We start from the raw sequence: 18689 nt of genomic DNA, 5'->3' as shown, positions 1-18689 counted from the left end.
TTCCCATGCTCGAGGTGCTTCAAAGAGTCTCAGAAAGACACAGCAGGTATATGAAATATTGCATACAAATGTTTCCTGAATAGAACACTGAAACAGAACAGAACAAAAGACAATAAACCAGAGTAAAATACTAAATTCAATACTAAAAGAAAAGCCTAGCAAATTACATAATTTGTGATATAACACACACAAAAATTATACTGGGCATCTGGACAGAGAGGAAGACTGAAATAGGGGGCAGAATGTCAGGGTAAGTTAAAAGCCTTCCTGATGTACTTAGAAGATTTTCAACCTCACTTCCAAAAAAAAAAATAAGACAGAAAACAGATTTATATCCAAGGTACAGGTGATTGTATTCTATGGAAGAACATTTAAAAACTCTAAACCTCTTTAAGGATAGATAGATAGATAGATAGATAGATAGATAGATAGATAGATAGATAGATAGATAGATAGATAGATAGATAGATAGATAGATAAAGGAATGAACAAATTAAAGATTTCATTCTTTCTAATTAAATAACTATTTCTCCAACTGGGAAATGCAGAATTTTTATAACAAATTAGCAACAACAACCTGCTCAAATACATGTAAGAATTACAAAAAAGAATAAAAAATGGACAAAAGTGCCTAGCACTATCCAACAGCATCAGGGAAGTGATGATCCCCTACCAAGAGGATCATGTGTATGTCCCAGGCAATCATGCTAGAAGTTATTGCCCATCTCCTGTAGCTTGGCAGCTGTCTGAAATGACTATCATCAAAGTGGTATAGTTAAGCACTGCATCAGTTCTGTAGCAGCTACTTCAGGAAATTACACTGTCTGCTCTTTAAGAACTTTGACTTCAAGAAGGAAGCAAAGTTAAATTTCTAAAAGGTAATTTACCTGACAATTCTCCTTTACAGTAGCAAGAACTGGGTTTTCTAACATTGTAGGCTAAAACACTCAAGAAGAAAATTCTCTTTATTAGCTGAAAGGATATTTGCACCATTTTAACATCATCACCCGAGCAAAGACAACCAGCACTAAAGCAACAATCCTGCATATCCAATTCTGCCGGACAGGCCACTGCATCAAAATACTGGACTCTTGCATAATCAGTTATGTCCTCTGCAGAACCATCCTCAAAAGCCTTGTCTTGAAAAAGATGGATCTACACAGTACATCATCACCAACTGTGAGACTCTTCACATGGATCACAATGTCTCATGATTCATCCAGTGACAGTTTACTTTGACAGGAGATGGACAAAGAATGGTAATGAAAACATGGGTAATGTATAGGGAGGAGAACCCATGACTTGCAAACACTGTTTCTAAATCAAACCCCTACCCTCTCTTTGTAAACGTGTTCCTTAAATATTATTCTTCTCAGCCCCTTAAGTTCACGTTCACATAATAGCCTTGCCAAGTGTAATTCTTCATTGATTGCCGAAGATGACTTTCGGTAATATATTTTATTTCACCATTGTGGATATCTCGTAAGACTTGGCCACTAAGTCACCTCCACAAAGCTATGCTTTCTGTTCGGACTATGCATTTTCTATAACTACACAAGCTAGTTCCTACAGTCAAAAGGTATGCAATTAGCTGACTAATACTGAGCTGGTATCTGGGCTGATTGCACTCTGCAGTGAATTATTTTTCCTTCCAAAGATGATTCTTATCAGTACCAGAGAAATATTGTTCTACTGTATTATGGAAGACAATGACACTAATGATGGAATAGAGTCCAAGTGTTATGAAGCACTATACTGGGAATCAATCCCTAATTGAATACACTAATAATCTAAAATTTGACTCAGTTGACAACGTTTGGAATCAGGTTGTTTATTCTCACTCAATATCGTGGAAAACACACATTCTAGGAAGATCTTGTAAACTGTGAGACTTAATTTAATCTTACCTTTATATGTTACAAGCTGTGTTGAAGACAACAATAAAAGAAGTTATTTGGGCAACTTCTGCTTATTAGAAATTTTCAGCTTTCTGAAAGGAATATTAGCCCCGTATTTGTGGTGTAAATAGGACGATTGGTTTCGAGGAGAATTCAGCTAAAAAATATTCCCTTTGTTCGTACCAGTTTATAATCACACCGTAAGGCTTACAGAACAAAGCACGCCTGTAAAAGACTACAACTCCCATTAACGACCCTCATGACAGCAACCCGCTTGCTTCTGGCGTTGGCGGTCACAGGGTAATGATGTAACTTGGCCACGCTTTAAGGTAGACATGGGAATATAGGTTTTGAGGGAAAATTCTGGATAATTTTTGATTTTAGAAAATAACAAATGCATTATATAACACAAAATATTTTGAATAATAACTACAAAACACAGTTTTGAAGAAATATACCTTGTTTATAAAAGACTACAACTCCCAGCAGCGTCGTACCCTCTTAAATCCCTCCCACCAGTTTACTTTAGTTGTCACCGGGCAATGACGTAATCGGCGGAGGGATAGAAGCTTTAGGACAGGCAGAGAGCGAGAGAGAGCTACAGAGAGGTACTGAGGTGGAGAGGAATAGCTGCGGAGAAAAAGTGGGGAGGGGACTCCATAGATCTAATATAGTCCAGAAAATTATAGAAACAGGTTTAACATAAACGTTACGGTCACTGACAAGCCCCTAGGTTTCTGGCTGAGAGGATTTTTACAGTGTTAACTCTGCAAAGGGATATAAAAATGTCGTCTCCGAGTCCGGGTAAAAGGCGAATGGATACCGACGTGGTGAAACTGTATCCTTTTCAGAACATAAACAACAGGAGCAGAAGAAAAGATTTACCTTTCTTGTTTTTCCCGTGCAGTATTCGTCTTTGACAGCCAGCGGATTCCCTCGAAGACAGATGTTTGGGGGTCTTGTGTTTACAAAGGTCAGCCCGAAAGAGCCTTTTTGGCAGTTCCCAGCTGTCTGTGTGTGTTTTTCAAGGTAACAACAAAAGTGAGAAATAGAGCTTTAATGATCTGTTGAATTAACTGAAGGTGGCAGTGTACCCCCCTTCCCCTAGTGATTGCAGTTTTGTGGAGGTTTATTCAGACAACCTTGCCAGGCTTTCTTTTTTTAAGTACCCATATAATTGACTTGTGTACTGGGCATTCTGTTGAAAATATTAAAATATTGTATCTGCCATTGTTGTGTGATCCATGGACTGGTTTGCCAAGTATGTTTTAAAAGTAACGTTGAAGAAACAGCTCACATATGCAGCTTTAAACAATGAGGGGGAGGGGGTGGGGGTGCATTGAGATTTATGTGTGCTTCACATTAACATCCGTTTAAAGTGTTTCATGTATAAAAACACTGTTGTGTTCAGGGTTGGCAGTGACAACACTGTGAAATGTTGAATGTTGTTTGCGTTTAACAGGCTGGTGCTTGTTTATCAGGAAAAAATAAACACCTTGTTTATTTGTGTTTTGTAATTTTTACATTCACGTATAGCTAGATTAATTGCTCTTGGATTGAAGGGAAGTTGTGTATTCTTTTTCAGATATTTTCTTTCTTTAATCATTTGCGTTAGAAATGAATAATAAAATAATCGATCTGTTTAATCAACCGTAGTATTTTTGGTGAAGTGTAGTAGTAAAGGCGAAAGAGCAGGAAATTGCGGAAAGATCGTTAGCCTTGTTTGTTTCATAGCATTTTGAAAACATATTTTTGTTCCTTTGATCTGGGGAAAAATAACCCATATGACAACTCCTTTATTGTCGTTATTACGGATTTCTTCGTGCGTTACTGTACCGAAGTGGCTCAGAGGCCCTGATGATGACTGCATTTTGGAAAGTTTCCTCCTCATTCGGATCACTTTGTTCCGCAAACAAAATTCAAGAGTATGGCGAGCGGTTAGCTCCGAACATCATGTGATGAGACGTGAAAAGGTTAAACTTAAGCTGGTGCAGGGGTCCTCGAAAATGGGATGGGGGCACAAAGTTTAGGGGGGAGGCGTGCAGTTAAAGTCGATGTTAGGAAAATGCATCCCCTCCCCCACCCTAAATCGTACCCCCTCTTCTTAGTCCTAACTGTAAAAATATGTAATAGACGGTATTGTGTCTTTTGACTCTAATATTGAAGACATAAAGGGGTGACGTGTTGGGCCTGCACTGCGTTAAAGGGGAAATGGGGGTTGGGGGTGATTGATCTGGTATTATAAGGCATTATCAGCACGGGACACCTTAATGTGTAATCCCGGCCAAGTTTATATTCACTGTCAAGTTAATAAACATGCTAGTATTAACTGTAGTTGTACACTTGATCCGGGCCAGAGTTATGCTCGCTTTTCACATTGTATTTCCCACTTAAGTTTTTTCGGTGTCTCTTTATTTTTAAATGCACAGCGAACATTCTTGTGGATACTCGCGAGTTTTTATCGTCGTTTAAACTTTTAAATGAGTTGCCAGGCTTAGCCGCGTGTCTCTATTTGACTTTGGTCACTTTTTGTGGCAAATGGGGCCTAGACAAGTCCCGAGGCAGCGATTGATGTAGTAAACAAAGATTTTTTTTTTCTTTCTGCTTCGTTTTTTTAATCGTAATTCACCTCTGTGGTGGTAACAGTATTATTTAGGCCATATTGAACTTCAGTGTGATTGGCAACCTCCGTTTATTTTTAGCTTGATACTCAATTCACTTGTGAATATATTGCAAGATAAATGTGTAATTGTTTTGTTGCTGTCGCCTTGTATGGAAGGTTTGTTGGCTTTTCATTGGCCGAGTTGTTACTACCCGGAAATATCGAGGGGGCGGGCCTTAGAACAGCTGATGAAGTGACAACAAAAGCGAGTTCAGATCCTACTAGGGGCTGGACATGGCTAATGTGTACTTAGGGTTCCTGTCAGCTGCTGGGTGTCAGTTTGCGAACTGCAAGACTATGGCTCAAAATTAAATATATACATAGTAAAGGTTTAAAGAGTTGTTTTAACATTTCCATAACAAAATTATCCTTTTTTTATATTGATGTGGGGATTCATGGCTGTATTGTACTACCCGTTTTAATCAGGGTCATGTTTACTCTGGTTTTTTGTAAAAGGCAAATAAAAGATCTAGGATTCAGGCCTTAAACATCTATTTAAGTACACTAAAGATTAAGCCTGGGGGCAGCTGAATAACTAGTGAATTTTCAAACGTCTGCAAAGCGAAGTTTGCTTAATAAAAGATGGCCATGCAGAAATTATGGCTCGTTACCTCTAACTTCCTGTTTATTTAATCTTTACAGTAATGTGATGTACCTTTCAGTTCTTTGGTTTTTTAATATGATTTCATATATTTTCTAGCAATCCTCTTGTGATTTTCAATTAAATCAATCTAACCTCAATCACAAACACCATCTGAAATGATTTTACTTTGTCATTTCTTTATTCAACAAAACTAAGGAAGTTTGGACAAGCTCTCCGTGAAACCCAAGGATATCTCATAGTTACACAGAACTAGTGGAACCACTAATAGTTGCAGTAACTTTTTAAGTAATCATTTTCTTTACATGTTTATAAGCCTTGTACAACATTTTGGAGAAATTTTCACCCACTACTCCTTACAGCACTAGTTCACCTAATTGTTTTTGAAGGCATCTGTTTATGGTTAGCACTGTTAAACCAGTAACACATTACACAACTTCTAGTTATGGGCAGTTTCATACTTGCCGACCACAGTTGCTGATCTTCCAGCACAGTTGTGCTTGTCATTTTTTATGACGGCCAACAGTATGCTGCCTGACAGACCCAGGACTGTGTGAAGGGTTAATACGTATGATATCCCTTTGAACTGCAGTCTCTGCCCTTTTTTTCCTTTCTGTTTTAGTATGTAAAACATGAGACAACAGAAAGATGGGCTTATCTTTTGTTTCCAAGGTTCAAAATACACATGCTCCTAATTCCTCATTATTACGTTCTTTGCATTGTACTTCCAGATGAGCATTCATTGGTTGTCAGCTTTCCTGCACACACTGTCTGCCCTTACAACTAAAGAGATAATCAATCTTGTTCAATTTTATGGGAGTGAGTCTCGGACTAGTTGGAACAAGTTGTTGGGTCTGTCACATTATATGATCGGCAGAGTTCTCTCAATTGCTAAGATTATGTAAATGAAGGCTACAACTGAAAATTGCTGGAAAAGTCGCATAATGTAGCATAGCCTTTAGATAATGACTGACTACAGTGTCCTAATGGAGCAGAGGCCAGGACTTTGAATTGTTTGTAGATTTGTTATTGTGCTTAGACATATTGCAAGATTGAATTTTGGAATGAACTTTGGCTGCTTTCCTTTTTATGTCTTTTCCTACTGTTGGAGAAATGAACTTTAACATACTTGCCATGTGAACAGAGGCTTGTGTATCAGTTGATGAACCTTTTGTGTTCTGTGTGTGATTTTTTTTTTTTTTGTGTGCATCATACTGTCATATATTTAGGTACAATTGCTGAGATACCCAGTTGTGGGATGATGCGAAACTGCTTTAGGTGTTCTCCATTTGTAAGTAATCCTCAATGTAGAATACTGGAGTTCAAATTGTTTGGAAATATCCTTGTGGTCCTCCTTACGCAGATGAGCAGCATCAGTTGATTTTTCTGAGGTCAATGCAGATGTCTTTTTTCACTTTTTCCTCCCCATAGCATTGTGTTAACCACATAATTTAATGCTGCACAGTGCCTATCGCTCTGATTTTCATATAGAGTTGATCATCATTTAACTGTCTTTTAATTGATACAATAGCAGTAAGTATGAACTTTTCCATACATTGTGTACATGCCATTTTATATTTGTATTCCATACATTGTGTCTGCATGCCATTTTATATTTGTACTATGAAATATTGAGAAATACTTTGTAATATTGATAATTGAATACTGCTTATACATAGCTTAGTAATGCTGCCGGTCTTTTCTAGGTACATGGATTTGAAATATTGTTTATGGGCAGTTTACTAATTTTTTTCCAGATTTCTCTGAAATGTCCACTTGTGGCATTGTGTGTAAGGATTCTGTTCAACGTTACTTCCTGGTACAACCCTGTGTCTCTCTCTATTACATGGGTGTTTACATTGAGCTTTTTTTATTATGAACATTAGAAAAAATAGATGAGGACAAGCCTTTCAGCCCAACAATGCTCACCATTTCTATCCACGTAATTCCAAAATAACACCAGCTCAAGTTTTGGAGGTCCCTAATGTTCTGCTGTCTACCACACTACTTGGTAGCTTATTCCATATGTGTGTGGTTCTCTGTATGAAGAAAAACCTCCTACTGTCTGTGCAAAATTTACCCTTAACAAGTTTCCAACTGTTTTCATATGTTCTTGATGAATTCATTTTAAAATAAATCTTGATCCACTGCAATAATTACCTTCACAATTTTAAACCTTCAGTCATATCACCCCTTAATCTCCTTTTGCTTAAAATGAAAAAGATTAGCCATTTTAATCTTTCCTCATAAACTCATCCTTTGTAGAAAGCAGTCTCTCTTCTCTGGACATTTTATAGTGCTGCTATGTTTCTAGAGCTGTGTAGCCCAGAGACCAAAACTTTAATTCTTTTCATAATTTTAAACACCTCTGTCATATTTATCTTAGTTGCTGCTTAGGCAGTATAAATTTAATTTCTCCAATATCAAACTGTTTTCCCTGCAGTACTGGAATACGTGTTGGCTCTTCTTTGGGCTTGCTATAATGCTACATGCAGTTTTTAATATTCAAAGAAAAACACTATACATAATATAACAGATATGGAAGAGAGATGCAATTTCTGAACTGGCATAGGCTGAGTATCAGTAGGTATGGGTGTATTTTCTCACAACCTAGTATCTGAAAAAGTGAGCCCAGAGTTCATAAGTTTAGAGTAGTATTGTAGTAAGGCAGTGTGAGCACAATTAATGATTATTATGTCTAGACAGTTAATATGAAGACATTCCAGATTATACCAGTGCCCCCCATAATGTTTGGGACAAATACACATTTTTCATTAATTTACCCCTCTGCTACAACAGTTTAAAATTACAATTAAAACATGATTAAAGTGAACATTATAGACTAGGGCATTTGCAGACATTTCATTCTTACCATGTAGATATTGCCCCCCCACACACTCCATTTCAGGGCACCATAATATTTAAGACGTTTATGATTACTCAGGTATGTTGCATTACTTCATTAGTGAAGGCATAAGACACGTAGGCTTGCTTCTACCTACAGACTATCTTTGGAGTCTGTATTCGCCATTGTTCAACATGAGGACAGGATCTGTGCCAATGAAAGTGACAGAAGCCATTACAAGACTGAAAACCAAGTATAAAACCATTAGAGACATTGGTTAAACCTTATGATTACCTAAATCAACTGTCTGGAATATCATTAATAAGACAGAACAAACTGGTGAGCTCAGTAATCTCAAAGGGATTTGTAGGCCAAGGAAGACCTCAACTACTGATGACGGAAGAATCCTCACTTTGGTGAAGAAAATGCCTTAAATGCCTATCCGACAGATCAGAAACAGTCTCCATGAAGCAGATGTATATGTGTTAGAGACTTCTATCCACAGAAGACTTCATGAACAAAAATACACTGTGTGCACAATTATTAGGCTCTGTGTGCACAATTATTAGGCAAGTGAGTATTTTGACCATATCATCATTTTTATGCGTATATTCCAACTCCAAGCTGTATTAACTTGAATGCTTATTGGATTTAAGCACGTCAGGTGATGTGTATTTGTGTAATGAGGGAGGGTGTGGCCTAAGGAGATCAACACCCTATATCAAGGTGTGCAGAATTATTAGGCAGCTAGTTTTCCTCGGGCAAAACGGGCCAAAAAGAGATTTAACTGACTCTGAAAAGTCAATAATTGTAAAAAGTCTTTCAGAGGGATGCAGCACTTTTGGAATTGCTAAGATATTGGTGTGTGATCACAGAACCATCAAACATTTTGTTGCAAATAGTCAACAGGGTTGCAAGAAACGTGTTGAGAACAAAAGACGCAAATTAGTTGCCAAAGATTTGAGAAGAATCAAACGTGAAGCTACCAGGAACCCATTATCCTCCAGTACTTTCATATTCCAGAGCTGCAACCTACCTGGAGTGCCCAGAAGTACAAGGTGTTCAGTGCTCAAAGACATGGCCAAGGTAAGGAGGGCTGAAACCCAACCACCACTGAACAAGAAACATAAGTTGAAACGTCAAAACTGGGCCAAGAAATATCTGAAGACAGATTTTTTTCAAAGGTTTTATGGACCGATGAGATGAGAGTGACTCTTGATGGACCAGATGGATGGACCTGTGGATCAGTAATGGGCACAGAGCTCCACTCCAACGTGGAGGTGGGGTACTGGTATGAGCTGGTATTTTTAAAGATGAGCTAGTTGGACCTTTTGCATTGAAGATGAACTCAAAATCAACTCCCAAACCTACTGCCAGTTTTTCAAGACACTTTCTTCAAACAGTGATACAGGAAAAGACCATGATTTTTATGCAGGCCAATGCTCCATCACTTGCATCGAAGTTCTCCACTGCGTGGCCAGCCAGTAAAGGCCTTAAAGATGAAGGAATAATGACATGGCCCCCCTTCCTCATCTGACCTAAACCCTATCGAGAACTTGTGGGCACTTCTTAAACGCCAGATTTACGGGGGAGAAAAACAATACACCTCTCTGAAGAGTGTCTGGGAGGCTGTAGTCACTGCTCCACAAAAAGCTGATCGTCAACAGATCAAGAAACTGACAGACTCCATGAATGGAAAGGCTTATGACTGTTATTGGAAAGAAGGGTGGCTATATTGGTCATTGATTGATTGATTGATTTATTTTGAAATGTCAGAGATGTTTATTTGTAAATTTTGAGGTGTTTGTTTATTATTCTCACTATAACAGATGAAAATAAACAAGTGAGATGGGAAAATTTTCATTTTTCCTTTAGTTGCATTATAAATCTGCACACTAATAGTTGCCTAATAATTGTGCGCACATATGTATTCCCCTGATGATGTTCACACTCACATTTCCGTTGTGAAACATTCAGGTTTCAGGTTTATTAACATTTTGGATTGACTGATAGCACTGTGTTTGTTCCATATTAAAATTAATCCTCAAAAATACAACTTGCCTAATAATTGTGCACACAGTGTACAAAGTCTAAAATTGCAAGATGTAAAACACTAGTTGGCCACAAAAAGCAGGAGGGCCAGATTACAGTTTGCAGAAAGTACTTAAAAGATCCTGCAGAACTCTGGAAAAAAGACATTGGGACAGATGAGACAAAATTATCCTGTTTCAGATTGATGACAAAAGCAAAGTGTGGAGACGAAAGGTGGGGTTGTTATGGATTGGGCATGTATGGCTGCCACAGGTACTTCTCTTCGTTAATGATTATAACTGCTGATGGCAGTTGCACAGTGAATTCTGAGGCGTATTGAAACATCTGTTCAAGTTCCAGTAAAGGCCTCCAAACTCATTGGGCGGTGTTGTCCTACTAAAGAACAGTTATTCCAAACATCCTACTGTGCAACACAAGAGTTTTGCAAAGCTAAAAAATGGAAAATTCTTAAATGGCAAAGCGAGTCACCTGAATTAAATCCAATTGAGCGTGCATTCCATATGCTGAAGAGAAAACTTAAGGAGACAAGTCCCTGAAACAAGCAGGAGCTGATGATAGCTGCATTAAAAGCTTGGCAGAGCATCACCAGAGAAAATAGTTGGCACCAGGTAATGTCTGTGAATAACAGACTTTCATTACATGCAATGGATATACAGAAAGGTCCTAAATGTGGCTGCTTTAATAAATCTACCATTGCTATGTCCCAAACTTTATGGTGCCCTGGAATGTGAGGACCATGTATAAAAAGTGTTGTGATATCTATATTGTGTAACATGTATGCAAATATCCATTAATGAAAGTCTGCAAGTTCACTTTAATCATGTCTGAATTGTTTGATTTTTAATTTTAAACTATGGAGCAGAGGGGCAAATTAAAGAGAAATGTGTGTTTGTCCCGAACATTATGGAGGGTACACTGTACCTGCCTGAGTTTGAGGGTGATGATATAAAGCATTCTCTATGTGTCTCACAAATTTATTTAATTAATAATTGTTCTTTGACATGTGTTTATTAAGCTTCAGTTGCTTTGTTGGCTTCAACAGCAAGACATTTTTGTTTTTATGCCATTTATTTGTCTCTGTCAACTCGGTCTGCCATCAGGAACTAGGGTTTTTGCAAAGAAATGGGCACTACTGTGGTCTTGATTTTATGTGCGCTAATCTTTTTTTGCAGGTCCTTTATTGCATGCATTTACCTTCCCTGTAAAGAATAAGGTATATTTCAGAAAGTTATGTATGGTGCTGATGCAACAATGGACTCTATAAAGGGGCCTTTATAGAGTTATTATTATCCTTTATGCAGAATAACATTTTTAGTTGCATGTACTAATTACCTGGCTACACAGTGCCACTCTCCAGCATAATGATTAGTGAGTATAACTACCTTACCTTGAAACTTCTGCTATTGTCTGTTTTTGGTAATGGTTAAATGCAAGTGCTGTCACTACAGCATTAATAGGTTTAAATCAAAGTTTCTTAATGTTCAGTCCTCGGGGGCTGTTGACTGCAGGTGTTTGCTCCTACAACTTTCTCAATCAATCAGTCATTATCAGCCATTATTAATTTAGCTCACTCTTTTTTTTTTTTTTTTTTTTCTTTTTCTTTTTATTTTGCATTTAGAAAAGTGCAGTGGTGTTTGTCATCTTTATTACAGTGGGTACGGAAAGTATTCAGACCCCCTTCAATATTTCACTCTGTTATATTGCAGCCATTTGCTAAAATCATTTAAATAAATTTTTTTCCTCATTAATGTACACACAGCACCCCATATTGACAGACAAAAAAAGAATTTTGAAATTGTTGCAGATTTATTAAAAAAGAAAAACTGAAATATCATATGGTCCTAAGTATTCAGACCCTTTGCTCAGTATTTAGTCGAAACACCCTTTTGAGCTAATACAGCCATGAGTCTTCTTGGGAAAAATGCAAAAAGTTTTTCACACCTGGATTTGGAGATCCTCTGCCATTCCTCCTTGCAGATCCTCTCCAGTTCTGTCAGGTTGGATGGTAAACGTTGGTGGACAGCCATTTTTAGGTCTCTCCAGAGATGCTCAATTGGATTTAAGTCCGGGCTCTGGCTGGGTCATTCAAGAACAGTCACAGAGTTGTTGTGAAGCCACTCCTTCGTTATTTTAGCTGTGTGCCTAGGGTCATTGTCTTGTTGGAAGGTAAACCTTCTGCCCAATCTGAGGTCCTTGGCACTCTGGAGAAGGTTTTTGTCCAGGATATCCCTGTACTTGGCCGCATTCATCTTTCACTCGATTGCAACCAGTCGTCCTGTCCCTGCAGCTGAAAAACACCCCCACATCATGATGCTACCACTGTCATGCTTCACTGTATTGGACAAGTGATGAGCAGTGCCTGGTTGTCTCCACACACTAAGGAGAGGCAAGACACATGACAGCCTGCATGGAGTTTGCTAAAAGACACCTGAAGGACTCTGAGATGGTGAGAAATAAGATTCTCTGGTCTGATGAGACCAAGATAGAACTTTTTGGCCTTAATTCTAAGCGGTATGTGTCTTTGGTCTCTTTTGCACAAAGCTGGCTTTCCTTTCAATGTAGTAGTACATTATGGGATCATAATGAAAGCCAAAAATTAATATCCAGAAAACACAGCCTAGATATTTATCATTTGCATTATAGGTCACCAAGATTGAGCTTTAATCACCGCCATTTCATTTGGAATTTGTGTGGATTTTTCTCGAGGCAGTATGGTTTTCTTCTGATATCTCAAAGACAGAAGAGAAAGGTCAATTATTGACTCTTAATTGCTCTTTTCTTATGTGTTTGTGTGTGCTCTGCAATGGACTGGTGTCCCATCCAGAGCTGGTTTCTCCCATGTTCTTGATACTATTGAATTAAGCACAAATCTCCACATCTCACAGATTTCATTGGCCATTACAAGGTCTGGGTAAAAATATTGATTTTCTAATTAATCATTATTTTTCGTTTAAACAGTAAGATAGCGATTCTTAAAGATTCAAGGTCGATCTCATGAATTTTTATCCTGCTCAATTACTATATGTAGATTTTTACTTAACTTTGTTTTTGGCGCCAATCCAGTAGGTGTTACTAATGCTTCTGTTAAGGCTTTCTACGGTAAAAGCACTTTACTACCTCACACAATAAGGTGTGTTCTCTAACTGAAATCGGCATCTTTGACACTTACGTAAGATGTGTGTACAGCTGAACATCCAGGACAGCAGATTTCTATGTGACAATTGTACATTAAAAATGACTGGGCACCTGCCGTGAATATGTTACAGACGAGCGTGCTTCATGCCAATCCCACTGGGAGCAACCTCTCTGCCTATATGCAGAGCTGCTGTGATGACTTGCTGTTGTTCCAAAAACCTTTCTAGCATTTCAAATGCGCTGTTCTATTGCCTGCATACATCAATCACAAGTTTGTATGTTGGCAAGTCCAATAAACATTGCTTCTCTTTGAACATGTGGATAGCTAACTACATACAGTCAAAGTAAAAAGTATGTGTACCCCTAGGAATTATCTATATTTATTTCTAATTTCCATATAAAACATGGTCGTGTCTTCATGTAAGTCACAATAATGAACAAACACAGTCTTCTATAACTAAAGATACACAGATTTTCAGAGAATTTTTAACCATATTGAATAAATCATTCAAACTGAGAAACTGAAGGTTGGAAAAAGTAAGTGAACCCTAAGCTAATGACTTTTTTAAAAAGCTCACTGCAGTCAGAATTTAGCACACCTGGGGCCTCATGTATAACGCCGTGCGTAGAACTCGCACTATAACATGGCGTAAGCACAAAAGCCGAAATGTGCTTACGCACAGATAAATCCAGATACAGGAATCTGTGCGTACTCCAACTTCCACGTTGTTCCGCTACATAAATCCCGATCAGCGTGAAAACTAACGCTAGTGCACAGGCTTTATGTAACGCCCCCACTCCTCCCAGAAATACGCCTCTTTGAATATGCAAATCAATATAAATCGCCCTTAAGATCAGCCTTCTGTGAAAAGACAATGGGAAAAGCACGGCGGAAAATATAAGAATTTCAGCGAATACCAAGTGGAGGCAAAGGAAAAACATACTATTTGTTCAAATAAATCGTGGTATAATCAACAAAAGGAAGTTGATCGAGTGACATTGACAGTGTTGAAGAAACTTGAAAGCTCACGTTCACAAAATCGCACAGTGCCGGAAATAAAAAAGAAGTCCCATATCAAAGTCGCAGTGAAAAGCCGAGTTGTAGCCCACTGTCTGAGTGTCATATGAAAGCTTATTAGGATACAGAGAAAAAAGGGCACACAGTGGGGAAAAAGCACGAAATGTCAACTTCAATCTCGACATTTCCACTTTAATCACGTAGTTTATTTTTTCATTAAAGTAGAACATCATAAAATCGTTTAATTAACCAGTTTCTCAAATCACATCGTAATTAAAGTAGCACGTTAAATGCTTTGTTTTGTATTTGATCTTCTATGTGCCTATGTGTGTGAATCACTACTTGCTTCTTAAACCGGCTCTCTTCCTCCAACTGGACACAGAATCTATTACATTCGTGATATTACAGCTCTCTGAATAACTAAAATACTGAGATGTATACGTGATATCATTTTCATGATGATAGGAGTTAAAGCACGTTATTAAACATGTGTTTCCAGGGGTGTGGAAATCAAATTTGTTTCTACTTGTCCACGGACAAGTAAACTTAGAAAATCCACTTGTCCGCCAGTTAAATTCACTTGCCCATTAACAAATAACATAAGTGAAAAATAGTTTATTTTTTCTGATCTCTTTTATTGATACCAAAACTGCCTTCCATTTTAAAACTGAAAAAAGGTCTTTCAGGGAGTAGTATTTTGCCACCTTGCTCTAGAACATTATATAAAAGATTCCCTTATTTTAACTGGCTAATAAACAATGCCTTTATTATAGCTACACTAGTTATTTTTTCATATATTACAGTAACATAACAGAACACTGTCCTGATTCATTTTCTGCCATGTTCTTCAGCTTTTGTCTTGCAACATCTTCTCCCCCAAGAATCTTTACTATCTCAGACAGCATGGGCTGAATGCTGTTCATTTCTGCTTGAGCTGAACTGCATGGTTCCTGGACTGATGGTCCTGCAGAAGTGAATGCTTATGACTTTTCAGGATTTTTATGAGTGATGTGCCTGTTGCCAGGTGACAGCCAGAATTCCACAGCTGGTCGTGGGTCAAACTCTTCTAAAGAAGCAGTATTGAACAGCCTAGCATAACGCTCAACATTTCGAGCGTTCAGCTTTAGAAAACGCTTTTTCAATTGAACCAACTTTTTTCTTACTTTTAGACTCATGTCTCTATCTGACGTACTAAACCCCCAGTTCCTATCCTTTTTCTTTCTGCACATAACCAATCAACACACGATAAACGTATTTGTGAAATTAAAACTAGTTATAAGCTTAGACCTCTGAATGGATGGCATAATTAAACATATATAATGAAAATTGTTTTTAAAGTTCTGAAAACTGGGGTCTAGGTTTATAACTTGTTTTAATTTCACAAAGACGTTTATCGTGTGGTGATTGGTTATATGGAGAAAGACAAAGGTTACGAACTGGGGGTTTAGTACGTACGGTAGACACAGCAAACATGCAATAAAGAAAGCCTGCTCAGAAAAACATCCATTGAATTCTTCGTTCGTATCTCCGACCTCCAGATCACGAACCCAACATTTACACAATATTTCAGTTAAACCTGTGCGATACCCATTCAGATACAGTATTCAGTTTTTTTGGAGCCTCGTCACACCTGCCATAAACCTCTCTACACTGAACGTAGACCTGAGAACCCCATAATGCAAGGGAGCAGCACTACAGCCACGCCACCGTGCCCCCCGCCACCCATGTCTAATACATGCTTTAATGCATTTCATCGTGAAAAAGATATCAAGTATTTATCTTACTATTCTGAATGTTCATTGAGTAGGAATATCATGAAGTCAATGTGCGGCGATTGCTGCCGGCGACCTCTCACTGCAAGAGAAAGTCAGTTTAAGAAGCGCGCAGAGATTAACAACTGGGTCGTGGAACACTTAATATAAAGCATTTAATGTGCTACATTAATTTATGACAGGGTTTGAGAAAATCTAGTAAATGAAACATTCATTTTAAAATGAAATTTTAGTTTGCGACATTCAACTGACAAAATAAACTACGAAAATAAAGTCAACATGTCGACTTTAATCTCGACATTTACATTTTTTTGTCTTCACTGTGTCCGTATTTTTTTCACAGTGGCCTTACTACGCTTTCCTAGGTTTTTCAAGGCCTGTTGTGCCAGTTTTAATCAAGAAATGATCCATTTCTCATTCAACAACACGCATATAGTGAGAACAACTTGCTTACCGCAGTGCATTGTGGGTTACCCAGGTAATTCCTAATGACGTATTCGAAATTCAGCAAGAGGTTACATTTCCAAAGAAGTAAATATATTACCGATTTTATTGGTATTTCATAACTTTTGGAAACCATTAGAATGTTTTCTTTATTTTTAAAAAACTGACAGCGCGAAACCAACTTGTTTTATATGAAAAATTATCTAATCAAAAGCGATCTATAGACAGCTCATCAAAATTGATGTCACGCAATAAATTTCTTAACTCCTCAATATATCACAACCTACGCGAAATCGCAAATTTCAGAAAAGATCAAATGCCTAACAAGCTTTATGTGGCGAAAACAATTGCATTGTAGGTGAAATGCCCGCATTTTTATATAGAAAAAATTAAATTTTAATATATAAAAGTTATTGATTATAATAAAAAATCATCAAATTACATCGTAATGTCGGCACGAAAAAAATGACAGCATCTTCAAGCGTGTAAATAGTAGGGTAAAATACTTATGTAAGACCACAAGAGTGCTTCCCCTTTGAAAAATCAGCCATCGTTTTGTTAACAATATTGAATACCAATTTGAGACCTGAAGAACCATGCCTAAGTAAACTGTTTCCGCACGAAGTACGTACCCAAATGTTTATAATTTGAAAGTAGTGGTAAAAATGTGCCCTGCACTGCACATGTAATCCTTTTTTTCTCCATAAAAATTGTCCGGGGACAAGTGCAACTGAAACCAGAAAACACGCTTTTCCGATGGTCAATTTACCCGTATCGGACAAGTCGGGCGTTGGATTTCCGCACCCCTGGTTTCACTTCGATGAAATAATTTATTGCAGCAGTACTCCTGGGCGGCTCTAGGCTTGTGGTGGCACTGGGCAGAGGAAGAATCGGTGGCTCCTTCACCCGCCAATGTCAGTAAGGTAGCTTATGCACGGTGGATGGCCACGTCCGTTGCAGACACTGCATAGCCGCCTCGTGCTCATGACACAAGCATTTAACTTTTGCCGAAATTTGTCACTGCGTTTTTAGCTGTTATTTTCTTTCTGTTTTATATTCAGTATATATTGGCGTAGCCGTCACTGCAATCAGTGCTTTTCTTTCCCCAAGTAACTGATCACCGCACAATCAGCTCTGTAATAGAAGTTAAGCCATCTGTATAGCGCCGATTCTTCAAAATGTTTAAAGAACATTGAAATATCTTCATAGTTCATGTTTAATTATTCTATCCTTAACGACACTCCCAGTGAAGAATATAGATTATTTAAATGAAGTTAAAGTTTTATCTGTATAATTTAACAAACATATTTTGCTGCATTTCACCTTAAAAATGATATTGTCATCATATGTAAATACGCGGTGTATAAAGTGGCTCAGGTTATGCAATATTATAACTATAGTGCAAGTTTACAGTGGGGTGATTGTACTTATAAATACAAACAGTTCTACAAGGAGCAATTGATTGAGTGCATTTAAAGTTCTTGGGATGAAACTGTTTATGAACCGCGAGGTCTGTACAGGAAAGGCTTTAAAACGTTTTGCAGTGGCTGAGGCAGCGTGTCCTTGAAGCTGTATACCGATAATTCTCTTTACGATCAGCTGCTGCTGTGATTCACACTCAGATACAGTAATAATAAATACTCCGAGTGGTGCAGTGAGAGTAATATGGAAACAGATGATCTGCTGTGGCAACTCCTAACGGGAGGAGCTAGAAGGAGAAGTGAGAGTAACAACACTAAAGCAGTTATGGTATTTGGAATGCTATGGCTGTTCCCTGGACCCTTATATTGTTACAAGTTAATTACAATCAGATGCGTTACACTAATAAGCAATATGCGGTTAGTTTCAGTGTATTTATAAAGCTGCGTCATGAAAATAATGAGTAATTACACAGGAACAGTAGCACTGCTTTGACGCTGGGTGCCGCCAGTCTGCAAAACCGAGCGGAGAACTTGTGTACGACAAGGCATGAGGTACCGTGGAAAAGTGCGTGGCTTTACGCCAAGTGTAGGTTTTATACATCGTGATTTGAACGTGGAAAAGTTCTTACGCAACATTTCTGTGCGTACGCACCGTTTATACATGAGGCCTCTGGAGTCCATTTAATTAAACAAGTTCAGAGGTGTTGCCTAGAATTACTTTGATTGATAAAAACAACTATAAAATTTGAGCTTTTGATAAGAAGCATATCCAGATGGGAATCATGCCTTGCACAAAAGAGCTGCCTGAAGAGCTACGATCAAAAATTGTTAATCTACTGTA

At 38.0% G+C, this 18689-nt stretch overlaps 1 protein-coding gene across 1 annotated transcript in view; it reads left to right on the top strand.

Moving 5' to 3' along the window:
* Nucleotides 1-2470: 2470 nt before the first annotated feature.
* ube2h (ubiquitin-conjugating enzyme E2H (UBC8 homolog, yeast)) overlaps nucleotides 2471-18689 on the top strand; it is an 80520-nt gene continuing 64301 nt past the window's right edge. The window contains exon 1 of the mRNA XM_039760994.1: nucleotides 2471-2736. Coding sequence (XP_039616928.1) covers nucleotides 2684-2736 — 53 coding nt within the window. The 5' untranslated portion in view covers nucleotides 2471-2683. The remainder of the gene's footprint in view (nucleotides 2737-18689) is intronic.

Source organism: Polypterus senegalus, chromosome 8, assembly GCF_016835505.1.
Source record: "Polypterus senegalus isolate Bchr_013 chromosome 8, ASM1683550v1, whole genome shotgun sequence".
Classification (NCBI taxonomy): domain Eukaryota; kingdom Metazoa; phylum Chordata; class Cladistia; order Polypteriformes; family Polypteridae; genus Polypterus; species Polypterus senegalus.
This window is presented reverse-complemented; position numbering and strand designations above follow the sequence as displayed.